Source organism: Clarias gariepinus, chromosome 11, assembly GCF_024256425.1.
Source record: "Clarias gariepinus isolate MV-2021 ecotype Netherlands chromosome 11, CGAR_prim_01v2, whole genome shotgun sequence".
NCBI classification, from domain to species: Eukaryota; Metazoa; Chordata; class Actinopteri; order Siluriformes; family Clariidae; genus Clarias; species Clarias gariepinus.
Genome location: NC_071110.1, coordinates 12,405,435 through 12,426,091, shown reverse-complemented (window position 1 = coordinate 12,426,091; position 20,657 = coordinate 12,405,435). Strand labels below are relative to the sequence as shown.

At 38.8% G+C, this 20,657-nt stretch overlaps 1 protein-coding gene across 2 annotated transcripts in view; it reads left to right on the top strand.

Moving 5' to 3' along the window:
• The window catches only part of arhgap35a (Rho GTPase activating protein 35a), a 72,476-nt gene that overhangs the window by 37,286 nt on the left and 14,533 nt on the right, over window positions 1–20,657 (top strand). For both annotated transcript variants that reach the window (XM_053507228.1, XM_053507229.1), the window contains exons 2-3: window positions 6,668–10,756; window positions 14,458–14,599. In XM_053507228.1, coding sequence (XP_053363203.1) covers window positions 7,028–10,756; window positions 14,458–14,599 — 3,871 coding nt within the window. In that variant the 5' untranslated portion in view covers window positions 6,668–7,027. The remainder of the gene's footprint in view (window positions 1–6,667; window positions 10,757–14,457; window positions 14,600–20,657) is intronic.

Below are 20,657 nucleotides of genomic sequence, written 5' to 3'. Positions count from 1 at the left end.
AGATTAACATACTCAGCTGCATTCATGATCATAAAGTTTTTAAGTGCATCAAGTGCAATACTGGCTTTGTTTCATCTTTACTCTTAAACAAAACTTGCCACTTGCTTCTGATCGTCATCGTTCCTTTTGCATAATTTGAACTTTTTGTCAAATGCCTGTCTATTTTTAGTTTTGTCCTCCACAGATTCTGGGGTTCATCATTCCTTAAATTTCCTAGTGGGTACTGTTATGTTGACTCGTTTTACTTTGTGTAATTCTCCAACACATCCGTCACTGATTATTTGGATGAATCTACAATTTGGACTTTATTGGGGCTTAGATTTCAGCCCCAGTCCAAATTATTTCAGGTTAAAACATTTAACAGTAAATAATCTGATGTAAAGGCCAAAAGTGATGCATATTTTAATGTATTTGTATACATAATGGTGCATTGATTTGATTCACTCCTGTGCACTGGAGTAACTTTTTCACACTTTGACTAGCCTGTATACTAAAGTAGTCACCAAGCCAAAATTTTAGGGTCACTTTATTGGCTGTAATCTTGTATTTTATAGTTTGTCTCATGTGCAATATCAGTAGTGCTTAATGAGCTGCTGTGCTCATGAATAAAAGGTGATTTCGTTGTAGGCCTCAGTAGCACAATAAGGTGTTGATCTCCTTGAACTTCATATAAATAACACTGTGGCCACTCTCCAGTTGCACTCACTACAGAGGTCCTAAATATTTCATGCCTTCTTTCCAATCCATTTCTCTCTTATTCTTTTCCCCTCCCCCATCCTCGTCTCGCCGTCTTCCTCACTAAGCTGAGACCTCTCGTGCAAGAAGTGTTGTCCGTGCGAGGGCTCCGTTCCTTCACTGCCCCTGGCAACACTCTAATGGAGTCCAGGTCTCTTGAGAGTGAACACACAAGAGAGTGAGAAAGCGAGAGTGAGAGAGAAATGGAATAATACTATATCCTCCCGTACCACCACATTAGTACTGATTCACTGAGAGGAATTGGCTGCAGAGGAGCATCCATCAAGTTAAAGTGTGTTTGTGCCTCTGTTGCCCAAGTTTGTCATCATCACCATCATCTTTGGTTAAAATCTTTTATGAAATATAGCATTGCCAAAGACAGGCCGGAAATGGAAGGAGCCACTCGAGAGTTTGAATGGCATCTCATTTTCTATGCTGTGTATATATATTCCAGAAGATAACGCAGAGCAGGTGCTGGCACTATTTCACCGCAAACTGATGACTCGAGCAATACCATCATCGTTTTATTACAGTGATATGTTATTGGGGATAATGGTCCAAGCAGCACAATATTACTATATGTTAATATCCTCCTATAATTCACACCGACTTCCTCAAAATAAAGCATTACACTCCAGTGGTTTTACTGATGCTTTACCACTTGTTGAGGTGAACAAACTGACATGCTAATATTTCTCTGCGACTCTCTTGGCGAGCGTTTATTTGGACAGACTGTCAACAGGAAATGAATGGTAGTCTTCCGCCTTATTGGTATTTTTATAGGGTTGGCATTACTATAATTATAGTCATTGAAGCCGTTTTTGTCTTCGAAACTTATTGTGAAGCAGTGCAGCCTAAGATCCCTTTGTCTTTTTCTCCATCTTTCTTTTTTCTTTTTTTTTTCAACTGGAATCCATTCAGCTCACGTTGGCTCATACAGTTTGTCATTTGTAAAGCAATATGACGCATAAGTACTTGGCTTGCATGGCAAAAGGCAATAAATTTGTGTTATGGAATTGAGCAGATTACAGAGAGCCTGATGGTGGACACAGCTGTTCAATTTAACTGCAAAGCAGATGCTTAAATTGCATTAAGTTTTAAGCATTGCGGAATTGGGAATTGCCAAGCATATTAAGGAATAAAGTTTGTGTTCCTGCAATTTTATTTTATTTTTTTTACTTCTGTTATTTTTCCCCCTAACTCTTCTCATATCGCTTTCTCTCTCTGCATAACTTAGTGCATTCAGATACCATGAATGAATAGGTTACTCTTGAGGTGTGTTTAATATCATCAGTGTCATGTCACTAAAAGCATGAAGTTCAGAATCGCACACAAGCTGCTCATCTCATGATGTCAGAATTTAAGTCCAGCTGCACAAGTGGAGTCCAGCTTATTCATGGAACAGCATGGCCTCAATGACTTGGAGTGTAGCGTGTGCAAATACCAGCCTCTGTTCCACTAGCCTTGTCCATTTCAACAACTCTCTTGCACATGTGCAGGCCAGGCCGAGGCGTATGGAATGTGACCCATGTTTAAGAGCAGCCAAAGACTCGAAAGGTCTTCCGGTGGATTTTCTATGATCGAGTCTTTACAATGTCCTAAACTGCAGTGATTCCTCAGCTAAACCTGATGGAATGCATTGATCCTGCATAATTCTTCATTCAACACCTCTTAATTTTGATGCCAAGTGCTGAGTACAAACCTGCCTGACTCTTGTTGCTCACCATTGTGGGTGTTCAGCTTGGTTTTGGCTGCCAGTGGCCTGTTTGTCCAAAGGCTCTTTCCCAGGGGACACAATTCACCTGAAAAACTGACACATGCCAGTCTCATTCACTTTGATGCTCTGTAGGTAAGCTGCAGGTGTTGGTTAGCCCAAAGCTACTGTCATCCTTTAGCAGACGTGTCTGAGGTTGTTGGACACTCAGAGGGCCTCAGGCCAGCCAGCTGCCCGTCAGCCCTATCTTTGGCTGGTCGGATACAGTTCAGCCTTTTCCAAATATGGTTGTGGACGCGAACACGTCTCGTCTCTGACTGGTGAATGGTAAAATGAGCCTGCTGATTGACAGCTTTAGGGTTCTGAATCCCCAGGCTAATACTTCAGCACAGACTGCTGTACTGAGAAAAACAAATTTGCTGCAGATTTCAAAGAATGAAAAAGGATGAGCATTTTATCAAAGCCAATTTTACGGTCTCTGAGTTTGCTATTAAAAACCAACATTCATAGATTAATTCTGTATTGATTCAAATAATTCTGGCAATTTAAGCTAACGGCAAACAAAGTAGATGTCTTCTTGTGGTACCAAGAACTGCTGTCAGGAAGGTAAACAGAATGTGATTCAGTGCAGTGGATGTGTGCATGTGTCTCAGTAATCCATCAATGCAGAAAGTATGAAATTAACCCAACTTCGGTTTATGCACATCCTTAAACAATAGACTGTTAGAAAACATTACTGCTTATTCATTAGATGTTTCCCTAGCAGCTTTTTCCTATAGAATTTCAGCCTAATTCTTCCATGCACAAAACAGAATGGAGAAGCGCAGACCTTTTTAGCACACGATGTATAAAATGTCTTGAGTATTGCTTTGCATGGTAAGTATGAACGTTGCAGTAAACACTCAGCTGGGAGTGATCAACCACATGTGGCCATGCTTATATACAGTGAACACGCATTTCCGAACCTCACTTGTGGATGGCAGATGATTAAGAGGGGTTTCCCTAATGAGACTAATGACTTGTTTGATTGATTGTGAACCTGTCTTATTTTGGCTGCCCTTAATTGACTGCTGTCATATTTAGTCTGGGTGGACTGACTGGTGTGGGGATGTGGTTTTGTGTGTGTGTGTGAGTGAGAGAGAGTGATTCACATGACCCTGCATATCTGTAGTCCGGTAGTTGTTGCAACCATTTTATGAGACATTTTTATGATTCATTATTCTGTTTTATTATTGTCTTATTATTTTGTCTTACCTTTTTTTTTTTTTTTTTAATAGAGCATGTCATCAGTGCCAGCGTTGCCACCTGTTTTGTACAAAATTGCACAGAATAGGGTGTTTGTGCCCTAACTCTGTCCATATGCTGTACATTTTTTTTTAATGCCAAGTAATTGATAGACCCATCTCATGGACTATTTTTTTAGTAGTGCTGCATGAAAATGGTTAACCTTCTGAGACCTGTACTCTACTGTTGCATACATTGCATTTTCTTTCCAATGTTTCTCCTTGTTAGCACTTGATCATTTTTATCTAGGTAGCAGTGGCCTGGCCAGGGTCAAGGGTTCAAGATCAGTCTTTATGTCTGTGTGCGCAGAGTTTGAATGCCCCCTCAGTAGTGTTTTTTTTTTTTTTCTATTATCATCACTGGTAAACTCCCAGCTGAAAATATAACTGACAATTTGTCTGAAATTAAATGTTATGCTGTGATTGGTCATCCAACTTACTTAAACAGAAGAATAGAAGGTTGTGATTTTTACATGTCAGAATAAATAAAAATGTTATTTAGACCAACAATTGGATAAAATTAGCTGCTCACACCCGCGATGCGGTAGGTTATGCTTAATTAATTATGGAAGCCAGAATTTGCGATCACAATTAAAATGATTTATGAAATGCAGTTTCTGTGTTGAACAGAAGTGGGTCATGTTATGTAGGGGGTAGGGGAGAAGAAAATGGGCACTGATATGATTTGAAGTCTTTGTGGCAGGGGGTTATTGAGCTAAACAAATTTAAAATTTAACCTGCTGTGCTTCCTTTTGGGTAGCCGAGCTCGAATAGGTAAGGATTTAGAAGAAATTACAAGTGGCAGTTAAAGGATTATAACAAGACCTGCAGTTCTTATAACTGGCTGATTTTATTTTGAGTAATGTGAAATTTCTCATCAGACAAACTGGAGTGGTAAATGTCAGCAGTCGTTTTCATACAAAGTTTATTTCCCCCCACCTGCATTCGTAAGATAACACTGGACCGACCCACCCTTGATGCTGCACCATGTGGAAGCTCCTCTCCTTTTTACTTTTTGGGAGTGGGTGGAGGCAGTAGAACTGCAGTTACAGCTCTTTCATGCGTACCTTTGCAGGTGAGGCCGCAAGAGGGACATTGTGTTTGCTTAGTGCTCATTGATTGCTGGGTAATCACACAGTAGCACCAGACTGCTAAAAAGCTTTTTTGGTGGCCTGTATGAATAAACCATGAATCCCTTTATCACAAATCTGGAATTGACCTGCAGCCAATAATGAACCAAGTGCTATTACAGGGCTCGTCAATATTTTGCAGGGTTTATTTTTTTATTTATTTCTTTCTTTTTTGGGTGGGGGTTTCAGATTTTTTTTCATAAATGCCAAACTCGGAGAGTGCTTTTGATATGGTTTTTCCTGTGTTTCTCTGAAGTACTAGTTATAAATAGCAAAGTCCACACTGCATACTAAATTCGTTATGGTGTAAGAAATTCAGTTAGGGTTTCCAGCAGGATTGCAAAATTTTAATCCCAGCAAAGTTTTGCTTGTTTAAAATGGATATTAGAGAATTATTTTTGCACTCATGTCTCAACCTACTTTTTATCATAAGACCAATCTTTATGGGGTAATTTCGTCTGAGTTTTTTTCTCTTTCTTTTCAATGCCTATTGCAAAGCAGCATTCATGGTCCATGGTGATTTTAAAGGGGAAAAAAAGTCCACAAAACAAATGGTGAACAGGGCATAGTTTCTTAATTCAATGCGACTCTGTTCAGACTATTGTGAGTGGCGTTCAACTTCTCGTTGAACTTGGCAGGCTATTGTGAGTTTTGCCATAGTATAAAGCCCTGTTCTCACTAAATACGAATGTTTTGCGCAACACCACATTTTTGAGATTTTAAACGAAATGCAGCGGTCTAGATAAACACCTGCACATCAGGAATGATGTCCTGTAACAATAGGGGTTTTACATTTTTCTTCAGCGTCTTGAATTGACCTGTCGTGTCATGGGCTGCTCATGTGATAACTGTCAGCGGTCAGTAGCTCTCATATCTGTGCACAATGACGTGTATGATAAACAGCATGGGGACTGCACAAATATTATCTCAAAGGAAACTGGGTCAGTGCTGAGCTGGAGCAAAACTGGCAAACTTCAGATAGTGGAATTTCCAGTGCAATATTATGTCTCCATATTTGAAATTAAACACAATGGACACTAAAAAAAAGTTTATACATAGGCTAAACTTGCAGCCAATTGTTTCTCAGAGTTGGTCAGTTCCTGGTAATTTGTCTGGTGTATTTTTAGAGACAGTCTAGCACACACTGCAGAACTTTGAACCTGTCCACACTCCAGATTTTGTTATTCCGTTTTTATTTCATAACTTATTTGAGAAGCAAGCAGGTACTGCTCCCTTTTTAAAGAATTGGGTGTGCCCCATGTTGTACTATAATCTCTTTGATTTGTTTACTTAGGCGAAGAATGATGATTTTTTTCCCTCAATGCTGCTGTCTATGGTGAAACATTGGCATTCATTTCAGATTGCATAAATACGCATTAGGATTGTGATTTATTTATCATTTTTTAGATTTACCTACATAATAAACATTACAGATGAATCTCCCCTTTCTTCGATTTTCTTTTTTTATAAAAATCTCACATTTAACTCCTTTTCCAGAAAGACTTAGTGTTGTTGTTAGATATGCATTCCTAAGTTTAAAATATAGTTTAAATTTTATAATACTTTATTTCTGATGTTTCACTGGTGGGTTTGAGACATATCCAACTTATTATATTGCTTAAGGGTGTTTGTTTGTTTACACTTTATCAATTGTTGAAATTAAAAAATTTTCAGCAAGTGTCCAGTTTGCAGTGCTAATTTTTAAAAAAGCCATTTCAAAGCCTATTTAATTTTTTTCATAATAATAGCAGGAACCTGTGTGATAATAAATTACTTATGCATTCTTTTTCTCTTCTTTCTACCAGGAATATAATCAAGCTGGACAAACCCAAGACGTTGTGGATGGACCCTTGAGAAGACATGGGCTTGGATAGTTCTGCCTCAGTCACACCCATTTAAATTCACCTTGGAGCTTTTTTGTCTTCTTCACAAAACCCCAAATACCCACAGCCCCCCATTTTGCACTACAAATATTCTGCACTCTGAGGTTTTTCTGATAAGTGCACAAATGACTCTGTATTTAAGATTTAGCCACTAAGAGTATAGAATAAACTGTCCTCAGTGCACCAGTAGACCTTATTAATCCTAAATGTGCTAGAATAGCAACCCAGTAGCTTTCCAAATAAAGCTTCTGGGAATGGCAAGATGAGTGGCTTCAAACGATAATGATGGCAAAAAAACAAGATCCCCGGACACCAACCTACAACCTGGTTGTAGTAGGTTTGTCCGGGACTGAAAAAGAGAAAGGGCAATGTGGAGTAGGAAAGTCCTGCCTTTGTAATCGCTTTGTACGCCCCAGTGCTGATGATTTTTATTTGGACCACACTTCTGTTCTGAGCACTAGTGACTTTGGTGGTCGAGTAGTAAACAATGACCATTTTTTGTTTTGGGGTGAGGCATCACGATCATTGGAGGAGGGACCTGAATGCCGGATGCATGTGGTGGAGCAGACAGAGTTCATTGATGACCAAACGTTTCAACCACATCGAAGCACTGCACTGCAGCCTTACATTAAGAGGGCAGCTTCAACCAAACTGGCATCTGCTGAAAAGCTCATGTATTTCTGTACTGATCAGTTAGGACTTGAACAAGACTTTGAGCAAAAACAAATGCCTGAAGGAAAGCTTCTTGTGGACGGGTTCCTTCTTTGTGTTGATGTAAGCAGGGGAATGAACCGTAATTTTGATGACCAGATGAAGTTTGTTTCCAATCTGTACAACCAGTTAGCCAAGACTAAGAAACCAGTTGTACTCATATTGACCAAGTGTGATGAGGGAGTTGAGCGATATATTAAAGACTCTCACACCTTTGCTCTAGCCAAGAAAAATTTGCAGGTAGTTGAGACTTCAGCACGTTCTAACGTCAATGTTGACCTTGCCTTCCTCACCCTAGTGCAGCTCATAGATAAGAGTCGTGGAAAACCGAAGATCATACCCTACTTTGAGGCTCTGAAGCAGCAGAGTCAGCAAATAGCTTCTGCTAAGGACCGCTATGAATGGCTTGTCAGTTGCATTGTGAAGAACCACAATGAAACATGGCTCAATATCAACCGTAGAATGCAAACTTCCTCTGAATACAAAGAGTATGTCTTCCTTGAGGGTACTTCCAAAGCCAAAAAATTATTTCAACAACATGTGCACAGGCTCAAACAGGAGCACATAGAAAAACGGCGCAAGATGTATTTAAGTACACTTCCACAGGCTCTGTTTACTTTGGTACCAGATTTAGATGAGATTGATCACTTGAGCTGGTCAGGAGTACAGAAAGTTCTGGAGACAAAGCGAGGGTTTTCTCAGTGGTTTGTTATATTAGATGACACACCATGGGAAACTACACCACATATAGATAATTTGGAAGATGACCGCATACCCCAGGATCTTTTGGAGACACCAGCTGCAGAAGCTCTCTATGAAACTCACTTGGAGAACCTGCGAAATGAGAGAAAACGAGCAGAAATGCGTCAAGAATTCAAAGAGAAACTGGTTTCGTCACCATTTGTCACTCCTGGCAAGCCTTGGGAAGAGGCTCGCAGCTTTATAATGAATGAGGAGTTTTACCAGTGGCTAGAGGAACCTGAGTATCTGGATATCTATAACAGGCATCAGAAGGAGATTATTGACCAAGCCAAAGAGGACTTCCAGGAGCTTTTGCTGGAGTATTCTGAGCTGTTCTATGAGCTTGAGGTAGATGCTAAACCCAGTAAAGAGAAAATGGGTGCCATACAAGAAGTTCTTGGAGAGGAACAAAGATTTAAGGCTCTTCAGAAACTTCAAGCAGAGAGGGATGCTTTAGTACTCAAGCATATCCATTTTGTCTACCACCCAACAAAGGAGACCTGCCCTAGTAGCCCTTACTGTGTGGACAGCAAGATTGAGCAGATCTTAGCCACAAGATTTCCTACTCGGTATACATTTGATGGCACCTTAAAGTCCCAGTATGGTGATGGAAAAGTAGATAGGATTAATCTTGTAATCCTTGGAAAAGATGGACTTGCAAGGGAATTAGCCAATGAGATCAGGGCAATGTGCACCAGTGATGACCGATATACACTGGATGGAAAAACATATGAGCTGGCTCTGCGGCCTATAGAAGGCAATGTACGTTTGCCAGTTAATTCTTTTTACACACCTACTTTTACCCCACATGGATGCCTCTGTCTTTACAACTCAAAAGAATCATTGTCCTATGTTGTTGAAAGCATTGAGCGACTTCGTGAATCAACCATTGGACGAAGGGATAACAGCTTAGCACAGCTTCCCATGTCACTTCTACTGGTCACCAAGAGAGGAGTTGGGTCAATTGGGGATATTGGAGGAGAAACTGCCCAAAGTTTAATAGTACAAGGGCAACAGGTAGCTGGGAAACTGCAGTGCACTTACTTGGATCCTGCTTCTCCTGGTGCAGGTTATGCACGCAATTTAAATGAAAAGCAGATCAACCAAGTCCTTAAAAGCCTCTTGGATCTACAGCGACCCTCTTGCAGTCTTGGAAGTGGCTCCCCTCCTTTGCCAAATCCCCGTACCCGTTTTAGAGACTCTCAGACACAGCAGACTTCAGAAGCTGATTTACATGTTGTAATGTGCGTCATGTGTGGGGACAGTTATGATGTAGACCAACTTTTATCACCCTTCTTACACTCTCAGCACTGTAGACCATCTGCCAATCTATCTACTGGCACATCCGTGTTGTTGGACCTTACTATTGGTAGCCAGAGGCAGACCATTGACCTAGCAGTGCTGTCATATCATTCTACTTTTTCTTTACGCAAGAGTCGTTTGGTGCATGGATACATTGCGGTATACTCGGCAAAACGCAAAGCTTCAATGGAAACCCTTTGTGCCTTCCTTTGTGAAGTGCAAGACATTATTCCTGTACAGCTGCTGGCAGTTGGGGAGAGTCAAGCAGAGCTAACAGAATCTGAGGTAGCCCGTGATCAGCTGATCGAAGGGGAGGAATTGGCTCATGAAATTGAGGGCCGTTTCACTTCTGTTGTCTGTGGAGCTGGCGGAGTAGTGGGTGGCCTGCATCGAATAGATCTCTTCCAGCCCTTTTTAAAGGAGGTAGTTGAGAAAAAGACCATCGTAGAAGCCACACACATGTATGACAATGTAGCAGAGGCCTGCAGTACCAATGAGAATGTTCATTCACCTCGTTGCGGGTCACCAAGCATCCCCCTGATGGACTCTGAAGATGACGTTGAGCCCTCACCACTTTTCCCTATCTGTAGAGATGATAGCACATTGACTCATGGCTTTAAGTTTTCTGACCTTGAAAATACTGATACCTTCAGTGTCATTTCAGAAATTAGCACCTTTGAAAGCAAGCTTAACAACAAGGTTCCACCACAGGTGCGACCCAAGCCTACAGTAACATTTGGGAAAGTTCTTGGCCCGTACGTGGACCATGGAGGTAACAGACGTTCATTACCTTCAGTCACATGGCCACCAAGCAATGATGGTGGTTATGATCCTTCTGATTATTCTGAGCCAGTAGATGCTGTACCTAAGCCCCGGCCCACAGAAGAGGAAAACATTTACTCAGTCCCACATGACAGCACACAGGGTAAAATCATTACCATTCGCAATGCAAACAAGAGCCACTTTAACGGTGGGGGCAATGGCTCGGACAGCGAGGCAGACAGCAGTTCCCTAGAGCGTCAGCGCAAGTTATCTTCTCTTGGAGTTAAGCCACGATTATACCGTGATCGCTCTAAACGTTTGGGCAAGTTCAGTAATTTTCGCACAAGTTTCATTGGCAGTGATGATGAGCTTGGAGGTCCACCCAAAACCAAAGAGGACGAGTTGGGAATACAGAAAGGGGACAACTCCCTGAATGAAGAGGGTGAAGACCCTAAGAAAAACAAACTGTTAAGAAGTCTGCGCAGGACTGGCAAGGTACGTTTTGCATATGTGCATGTATTGACTGAGTTTTGCTTTTTACTGTTTGTTATTATGAGAAGAACGTTCCATATTTGCCTTTTTATAAAGCTGTACATAGTAGCTTGTATTAGGTAATTTTCTAAAAATTTTTAAAACTATTTTGTAGCTTTAAAAATGCATTTGTAGAATATATAGCAGAGTCTGTTGATCCGTTCCATATGTTCTCATTAGTCTATTATTGATGTGAGAAATCACAATGCTATTGTGGTACGGGATGAAAAGTAAAGTGTGAAAGCCTACGCTTATGCTAAAAGTAAATTAATATTGTGTTTGATTTAAAAGGCTACCCCCCAATGTACACAAGGATACATTGTGTAGGTTCAAGTTACATAGCCTCTTTGCAACATAAATATTTGATATCAGCAAAAATGTGCATATATTAAATGCCTCAATCCTCCCCTGTAATAAAAAAGTACTACTCTGCCAAAATAATTCTGAGTAATTTTTATAAAATGGGCGTCTGCTCCAAAAATCCTGGGCAGTGCTGGAAGTTGTTTCATTAGTCCTTCAGTTTCTTCAAGTTTTTAAAAAATAACTAGACTTGCTTTGTTAGTGCACTATTGACAGTATAGAAAGAGAATATTAAAAAAGAATATTTCTTTTAGATATTATATTTATTGAATATAAAACAGAAAAATGGATATCCATGCTCAAAAAAGATTTTACTTTTTAAGATCCTTTAAGAATGAGACAAATGTGTGACTCTTCCTTCATTAAGATCTAATAATATTCAGTTATAACTACAATATCTATAGTAATTCATACAACTGTCTCTCAGGCTATCTGTCTGGCACGTTAGCTGGTGCAGTCATATTTTTTGTCTTTTCTAATAGGAATGGCAAAGGTGAATATTGCTATGACTATGTGACAACATGAATGTGCTGCCCTCCTCATTTTTGTTCTAAATGGAGTTATAATTAAGCCACTATTTAAATTGCATTTGTTGCCTCAATACGCTATGGAAAAAAAAAAAAGGCCAATAGCCTCAGGGCAGTGGATTGGTTTAAACCATTTCAGCCATCCCCTTGAGCCCTTTCCTGTATTGGGTTGTCATTACTCTCTCTCTCTCTCTCTCTCTCTCTCTCTCTCTCTCTCTCTATTTTAATCTCCCTCCTGATAGGCCGGAAATGTTTGCTTTTCTTTTGCTCCCTTTAAAATCTCCTCACCCAACCAGGGGAATGTTTTAAATTCCTGCATCTCCTTGTTCCACACTAATGCCCCGTTAGTATGGCTGCAGCAAAGAGAGCTTAAGAAGTGAACTTCCTCACCCCTGCTGGAATTTATTTAAATAGTTTTTGGAATGTGACATGTGATCTTTTTATCTGTGTGATATTCATGCTCTTGTCACATCATTTTTAATGCTTATTTGTAAACACAATTTTTACTAGGTATACATGATATGCTTAAAAAATACAGACATGGAAAGACAGCTGAATGTTAACATGGAAAATGTAAATGAATAAAAACAGGCAAAGTAAAAAAAATTTATAAAAAAAAAAATCAAATAACTATGTCTGGCTGATTATGTAAATGTTTAACCCTGTATGCCTTACCCTAATCAACTCCTCTGCATGCCTGCACACACACACACACACATGTCAATAGTGCTACTAACCACAGTGCGTTGCTATTTGCATAAATGTACAAGAAATATCTATATACATCATCATAACCATACAGGCACAATTGATTGTGAGATCCTTATTTTTTACGTTGTATAATGATACCAGTAATTCTCCCAGTAAGCCAGGCACGGGTGTTCAAGTCAAATTTAAATAAATATTTCTTGCTCACAAACATTGTGAAATATGAAGCTAATACAACAAAATAATGGCCACAGTATTTTGTAATGGTTAACCATTAGTGATTATTTTCTCGCTGTAAATGAGATCATTTAAAGTGGTTATTTTTTACCAGCGCCACAGACAAAGATAAGATGCATAATTTCAGTTGCATTACACACAGGGGAGGATAAATGCGGCATTCTGGTTTTGTCGTTTTTATAAGGTAAATGAAATAAAAGTATCTGTGAAAACTCTTCCCAAACAGAAGTGTTTGTCAACTGTGCTACATGTCCAGCTCCTAAAATATTTTCCTGGGTTTGCATCTCTATAATGGGCTGCCAGTTAAGGACCCCAATTATAATGACTTGGATTTGCCGTAGTTAGTTTCCTGTTGTCTTAAAATGTGACGGTGAGACAGACTGAATTTTATAGACCATTAGAGGAAAATTAGCAAGGACAAAGAGCTCCATGATGGCCCATATGGAAATTGATTCATAGTCCCAATTGGCGATATATATACTGTAGCTCAGCTGTTCTCAGTTCATGGCACAGTTGTTGGCAGAAGATTTGCAGGTTTTGGTGTGATAAGCATCAGGCTCACACACTCTGTCCCCCTCTCTGCCCTTGACTGACAGAGCTGCAGATGCGCTGTGACGCTCCACTGCAGAGCTTTCAGCGAACAGAGGGAGAACTGGACATTCAGTGCATTTCTCTGCAGAGTCTCAGATGTTCAATTTACACAGTGCTAACTGACTACAGCTGTGCATGTTCGTATGTTAGGTCCAGACATCAGTATACGATCACTGTTTCAAAGTTATCCCCCAATTACTATAAAGAGACCCTAATAATCAAGATAATTTTCTGAAATGAAGCCAGTGATAACGACCAGGGAAAACACCAAAATGTGCAAGTTGATTCAGTGAGGATATATTATTTGTTATATATGAGCCTTTTTTTAATATTTAAAATGTATTTAAAGTGTTTTTTATGTTTTAAGATGTACAGTATGTCTAGTTTGGAGGTAACTTTATCTTATGTATTTATGTGAGGAAAATTGGCTGCTGTCCGAAAGCATAATAAGCAGTTTGTGGACTAAAAAAATCTACTTTTCTATAATAGTGTTTCCCTATGATGTAGTGTTTCCCAAGGTTTTTCCCTAATGATTTCCTGTTTGTACATTATTTCCCGCAGTTGTTCTTATTTTTTCACCCATCTGGTCCTGGCTAGCAGTGACCTGAAATGGTTAATCATTATCAAATCAGGCTTAATGTATATTATTTGACATGCAATGTTGTTAAAAAATGTGTTGTAAACATAGATAAGGTTAATAGCAAGGAGAATGATCATGCTTGCAAACCTAAAAATATAAATATATATTACTAACAACATGACTGTTGGCAGCATAGATTTTAGCTTAGATTTAGCTTTTAGATTCCATCAGCTTAGATTTTATGAACAAGTCAGAATTAGGGCAGTATCTGGTATCAACCAATATTCAAAGCTCTGAAATTGATATTATATACAAAATGGAAAATTACTTCAGTGGATCAATACTTTATTGATGTATATCACCCAGCAGAACTCCCAGCTGTAATCTGATGGGGAATTACTAGAAGTCCATGTTGGGTTAAGATGCAGTATTAAGTTTCGACTCTGCCCTTTTATAAAGTCATAGTGTGTTGTCTTCTTAATGCATGACAGAAATAGGAAATGGTGAATTCTGTGATTAATGCAGATGTTTGAAATAAAAGGAACTAACTTTTGTATCCTTTAACATTTAACCTTTGTTTGTTGTATGCCTTCAATTTCTTTGTGCTCGTAGGCTGGACACAATTTCGGTCAGTGACTGTTCTGCCCTCTTATATTTTGCAGAAAACAAGGATAAAGCCCCGCCCGTCTATTTCTAAACAACCGGAGAGTAACTACTTTGGTGTGCCGTTGGCCAACGTGGTCTCACCGGAGCGTCCCATCCCACTGTTTATTGAGAAGTGCATCCGTTACATAGAAGCGACTGGTAAGCCCTTTTTATCCCTTAACAGCAGACACAAAAAACATCACTCATACTGACAGTATGAAATGTAAACTGCAGAGATGGAGCTTGTAAGCTAGTGGAGGCTTTTCCCTCATTGCTCAGCCGAGCATGTTATCCAGAGCGCATTTATCATCATACATTAAAATTTGACAAACAACTAAGAAATGTCTCAAGGTGCTGATTTATGAGCAGCCCCATCTTGTCCAAGTAGTCATGAAGGGTCCCAATCAGAGATTAGCACTCTTGCTGATTAGGTAAAGGCTGCCAAGGTTAGTGAGGCAGCGTGACACAGCAGATGGTGTTGAAACTCCATTCAGACAGTGATGGAGATGAGCATACAGTGCTTGTGGGACCATTACTCTATGGATAACAATGTTTGCGTTTAATTTAATTTTTTTCCTCCTCCTTTTCTCAGTGTCAGGTTTCCCATTAGAGTAATTTTGACTTTCCAGTTACTTGTGTGTAGATATTTTTCCTCCTGTTTATTCCATCATGTTGGTCTGTCATTTCTTAACCTTCACATTTCTTTCCTCTTCTGTATTTTTTTCTATTTCTTTGCTTTCTTTCGCTGTTTCTCACATATAATAGCTAATTATTTCAGGTAGGCTAGTCAGCCTCAGTTGCTCTCTTTTCGGATCTTGTGACGTATATTTAGCCTCATTGTCATTGGTTATCCACACCGGCATGTGCGTGCACTTCCTTTTGCCAGTTTTATCATTCCCTTTAGGAAACTTTTGAACATTGTGACAACAGTAAGCGTTTTCAGAGCAAGATAAAGAGACCGAAAAAAGCTTGCTGTTCCTGCCACAGCCTCCGACACTCTGGCTGGAGAGACTGAAGGCTTGTTCACACAGTGCGTTATCACAGAAAAATACAGTTTATGAATCTTATCACGCAAAAATACCTTTCCATTTTTACAAACTATTTCGAATGAGCTATTATCTTTGTTAGACATGACATAATTTTTTTTTCTCTTTTATTCAGTGTCTCTTTGCACCTGGTTGAAAATAGCATTGACCATTACAGTAAGCTATTTTTAAATATATAAAACTGAACATGCCCAAGACTAGTAAGTCTTTTTAGCGACATTAGCTGAGCTAGCCAATAGTAATGCGGCCAAATGTAGTTATTTGATTTTATAATCCATCTATATTACAACAAATTATCTACTGTAATTAAAACAAAGCACTAGTGAGTCATCTTATATTATAATTTGTAGATTAGCTAATAGCAAAAAAAATTGCATGCTATCTATCTATCTCCCTCTCTATCTATCTATCTCTCTATCTCTCTATGTATCTATCTCTCTCTCTCTCTCTCTCTCTCTGTGTATATATAGTCCTGGTCCGAAGTACTGAGCCACCCTTAATTTCATTGTATTTTGCTTTCAAAGAGCCAGAATTTATTTTTATTTTTTTATTTTAATGTAGTCTTGAGGAATAGTTCTCTAGGTTTCCTAAAGCACTGTTCTGGCTCCCATTTGTGGCAAGTTTTTGGCTCTAGTTTTCAGTCCTGTCCCTGACCAGTTTCAGAGGAATGTTTTTTGTTTGTTAAGCTGCGCAGTGACCCATTTACGCATTAAAAAAACTATCTACCTTAAGGCATTAACCAGTGAGAAACAAATGCAGATGATGACAGATGATCAGGTGATACTCAATGCTGAGTTGTTGAAACAGACAAGAAGGGAAATGAGGTTGCTGCTGAGGTTGTTAAATAAACAACTTTTTTTGGTAAAACATTTGTTCTCATTTCTTTAGTTTAATCTACATGGTCATTTAATTTATTATGAAATAATAACTCAAGAGTTTTGTACAGTACTATATCACAAGATTACAATGCGAAACATTATGCCCAGTATTGTAAAGGTTCCCCTTGTGCCACCAGGGCAGCTCTGTCTCCTTGGATCATGACCTTCAGAAGTAATATCTGGCATATCAGGCATGTTACTGGTGGGCCGATTCACTTTTATCTATTTATTAATCATCTTGCTCCATATCTTGCTCTATTAAAACGTTTCACACTTTCCACCCCTTATTTTTCTATCTCTTGTTTCAAAATGGCCCTAAGTGGAAAGGTGAATGATGCAAGTGGAAAAGTTTGGAGGTGGATACCACGTTTGCTGTAGTAGCCTCCACCTCGTTAGCAATTCCAAAGTTTGTGCATCATCATCTGTCATTGATGATGAGGGCCAACATACAAGCAAAATGAATAGAATATCTTTGTGTGTGTGTGTGTGTGTGTGTATCTTAATGAATTGGAATAATGTTGGTATTTTTGACTGTAATTTACATCTAAGCAAAACTCTCATATATTCTCATAAATTTTAACCAGTACAGCTGTTTGAGAAAATAAAAAATCTAATATCTCAAAATATATGAATATTTTTTTAAGATCAGTCACAAAATGTATTTACTATACGGAAGTTATCGAAAGCATAAATGAACAGAATTCTTTTATCTATCTTAGGAAATATTCTAGTATTTTTTAACTTGAGTTTTTATTTTAGCATGAGCTTTAAGCTGTGATCATTAAATAAAAAACAAAAAAGCCCTGAAATATTTTACCGTGTGTGTAATGAAGCTGTAATATATAAGGGGTTTTACTTTTTTAATTAAATAGAATAGGAGGTGGGGTGTCGGCGGCTTTTCTATAATATTATATTTTATGTGGTGTCTGTCTGGACCAATTCTGGATTGCACCGGTGAGCTGGCTGGGCCAAAATTGTCACAGCATACCAAAAGTGGACCCAGGAAAAACTGGAAACAGGGTGATGGGTGGCCATGGCTCACTGACACGCATGGGAGAGTAAAGCCTGTCCTGTGTGGTCCGATCCAGTAGACGCATCAGGTAGATCAAATAGGTTAAAGGTTAAAGCTGGTTCCAATAGAAAGGTGTGTGTGTAGATAGATATGAATAGATGGATATATTGAGATAGATGTCATTCTCATAAACAAAAATACCAAGAAAAAAAAAATTCAGCACAAACATCATATATACGAGTGCGTTTACATGCATAGCACCAGATGTGTTAATAAAAGTTCATCACGAGTGGGCGAGATGGCTCTGTATGTTTACAAGAAATTGTGCAAAGTATGCATTGTAAACAAAGTTATATTTTGCTGAAAGGTGTCAATTTTCGTTGTCTATGGGTATAAGATTAAGATGTAATACCATGGCTACCAGACTAGATAACTAGGGTAAATGTGGCATTGTGTAAACTAGTATCCAAACTAAAATAGTTCTTTAATTTATATTTACTTTAGTGGTTAATTTTTTTCTTCTTCTAATTAATGATAAATGTGCTCAATACTAAATAAACATTAATATTCTATGTGTGTAGTTATTGTGTAATTGCAGCTGGTCCAACGTACATTACGCAATGCTGGTGTAAAATGGATGAACAGTCTGCAGATGTTTTGTATACGTGTCACATCCAGTGTTAATTCAAGATAACAGCAAGCAAGCCATGATGTTTCCAGATGTTTGTAAATTTGTTTTGTTGTGAGGTTCTTTCACAATCATCTTCCTTTTTATCAGAATGTCTGTTAAATAGCTTCTTCCTCTCTTTTTTTATAAGGATGAAACAACCAGCTACAGCGGGAGCTTTTTAATGATCAGTCACAGTGAAGTCCAATTATTAAGATGTCGCGTGATCTGAGATTTTGAGAATAATACATCCTTTTAAAATGGGCTTTGCTGTGTTTTTGTAGCTTTTGGTGACTGACATACACGTGTTAATCTGTGCGTGTGTAGCCTTTAGAGATTTGATTTGGGTCAGTAACGTTAGCGAGGTTGGCTTGCAGGGATTTGGTTCGTCCGTGGGGAATGAATTCATTGGTGCGTTGCTGTGTTCAGGGAAAAGATAACAATTCCTTTGGGAAGACAGGTGTTTAGGACGGACTAAAATGAAGTATTAAACTCTGAGCCATGCTCAAATGCTGCTTCACAGTGTTTTTGTAAAGTAAAGATCACAGCATTGATTATGATGCAATGTTACACTCTCCGGTTAAATAACAGCTGTATGTATAGTATATAGTGTAACATTGTATATCCATCAGTGGAAATAGAGAATCAGAGTTACAGTATGATGTCGATGTCGCCTGTGAATGTAAACCCCACCTTGTGGACCAAAGTGTTTTTTCACCACTAGGGGGCATAAAGAATTATTGAGGCGCTTTTGTTTCTTGCCATTGTCGTGTTGTGTTTACGTTTCTGCAATAGCAGTGGGGTGCTGAGCCTCGCGCTGTAATTTTCTGCTCAATAGCTTCCCCATAGAGATCGATATCTGTAAGCCGGAAATGAGCCCTATCTTTGGTCTCAGTTCATTTCTGGAGTCTTCGGGTGGAGCCCACTGCTACAACTGCCCACATGCTGATGCACTGATAGCAACGATAGCGAAACACTCACTTAAATGCACTTCCTTGCCTTCTTAATTACCGCATCTTCTACATATCCCTGCAAGCTATTTTAATTTAAATTCTTTCACAGCACCTCCATGACTGAGACGGAAGCAGACATCCTTTTGACTGTTGTGATTGTAAATAAATACATTTCAAAATGAATATATGGAGAAGAACAAAACAGTGCTAAGTGGGGAAAACTTTCAGCAGAAGTTCAGTGATCAATGGAGCTATTTAAAAAGGAAGCTGTATTAATTGTTTTTTGTTTTTATTAATCAGCCATATGAAGGGAAATGATTGCAACTTTCTAATGAACTAATCACAAAAAAAAAAAAGAATCAGATAATGATTAATGTGCGTTTAATTCTATGGCACGGCATTTGCTCCACATCGTTCGTGCAAACCCCATTACCCCCTCCGAGAGCTGTATTACACTTTCTTAATGATCAGGATTTTGTAGCCAGATGTGCTCAGTCCCAGTTGCCAAAGTATGTTTATACCACACGCCAGCACTGTTTCTCTTTCATTTTATTATGAAAGTAAGTACAGACTCCTGTGAGAGTAATGAGAGTCATTACTTCCCCCGAAGATTAGATTGGGATATGATTTTTTTTTTTTTTTGTGGAAAATAATGTCTTGAACCATGTGACGTATGACCCCTAATATGACATATGTGTTCTACGTGTTGAGGAGAAGCTGTGATGTGGTTTTATTTTAAATTTGCTCTAACTCGTGGCTGTTTTTATAGTAGTATGGCTTAGTTTACTGTTTTTTTTTTTCTTTTAGCTTCCTGTTTATTATTGTTCTATTTTTTCCTTCATTTCTTTTTCGCTATCTTATCGACATGTTCTAGCATGTCTGGGCATGCCTTATGCGCTGTGGTATTCACCGCTGATGTAAAGACCCTGTCACTAATAGGACTATCATCCTGAAAGAGGTATTAATCTGCATATTGGGTAAAAAAAATTCAAAAGTGGCTGGTGGTAAGTACTGTTGTGAAAGGGTGCATTTTTTTTTTTTTTCTGTAAGGAGACAGTTAAAATCCAAGTAGTTAGACGCATCCTGTTATTTTAAACATGCATCATGCAAATACCAACTCGAGGAAGAGTAAGAAAGTAGACTTTGATCTAAATAGCATTTTGCTCATGAGAATATGAGAATTGGTTTTGTAATTAAAGAGATATTCACTACAGAAGGTATAATAATCCTGAGAAGTGCACTAATACTCCATTGTCTTTTCATTGCCGTTCAGCCACAGAAAGAAATACGCTTGTGTAATGAAGGAAAAAGGAAAATGTCAAAAGATTGAATGGTCAGCAACATTATTTGTGCAATCCAATCCTAAGAGACACAATTGTACACATGAAAATTCCAGGTGTAAAAAGCTCTCAGCTGCTTACTTGTGATTTAATATCAAGTGTGAACGGGGCCAACCAGGCTGAATTACGGCGCGGACTGGCACCGTTGCAAAAGGGGACACAAAAGCTGTCCATTCCTATATAGGAAGGCGTGGCATTAACTTGAGTGTGCTTTTGAAGAGATTGCTTCTGATGTCATCCAACACTGTACGGTATTATCTTAGTGATACTGCAGAAATGCAGTGTATAATGCAGAGCTCAGGGAGGATAAGCGGAACGCTG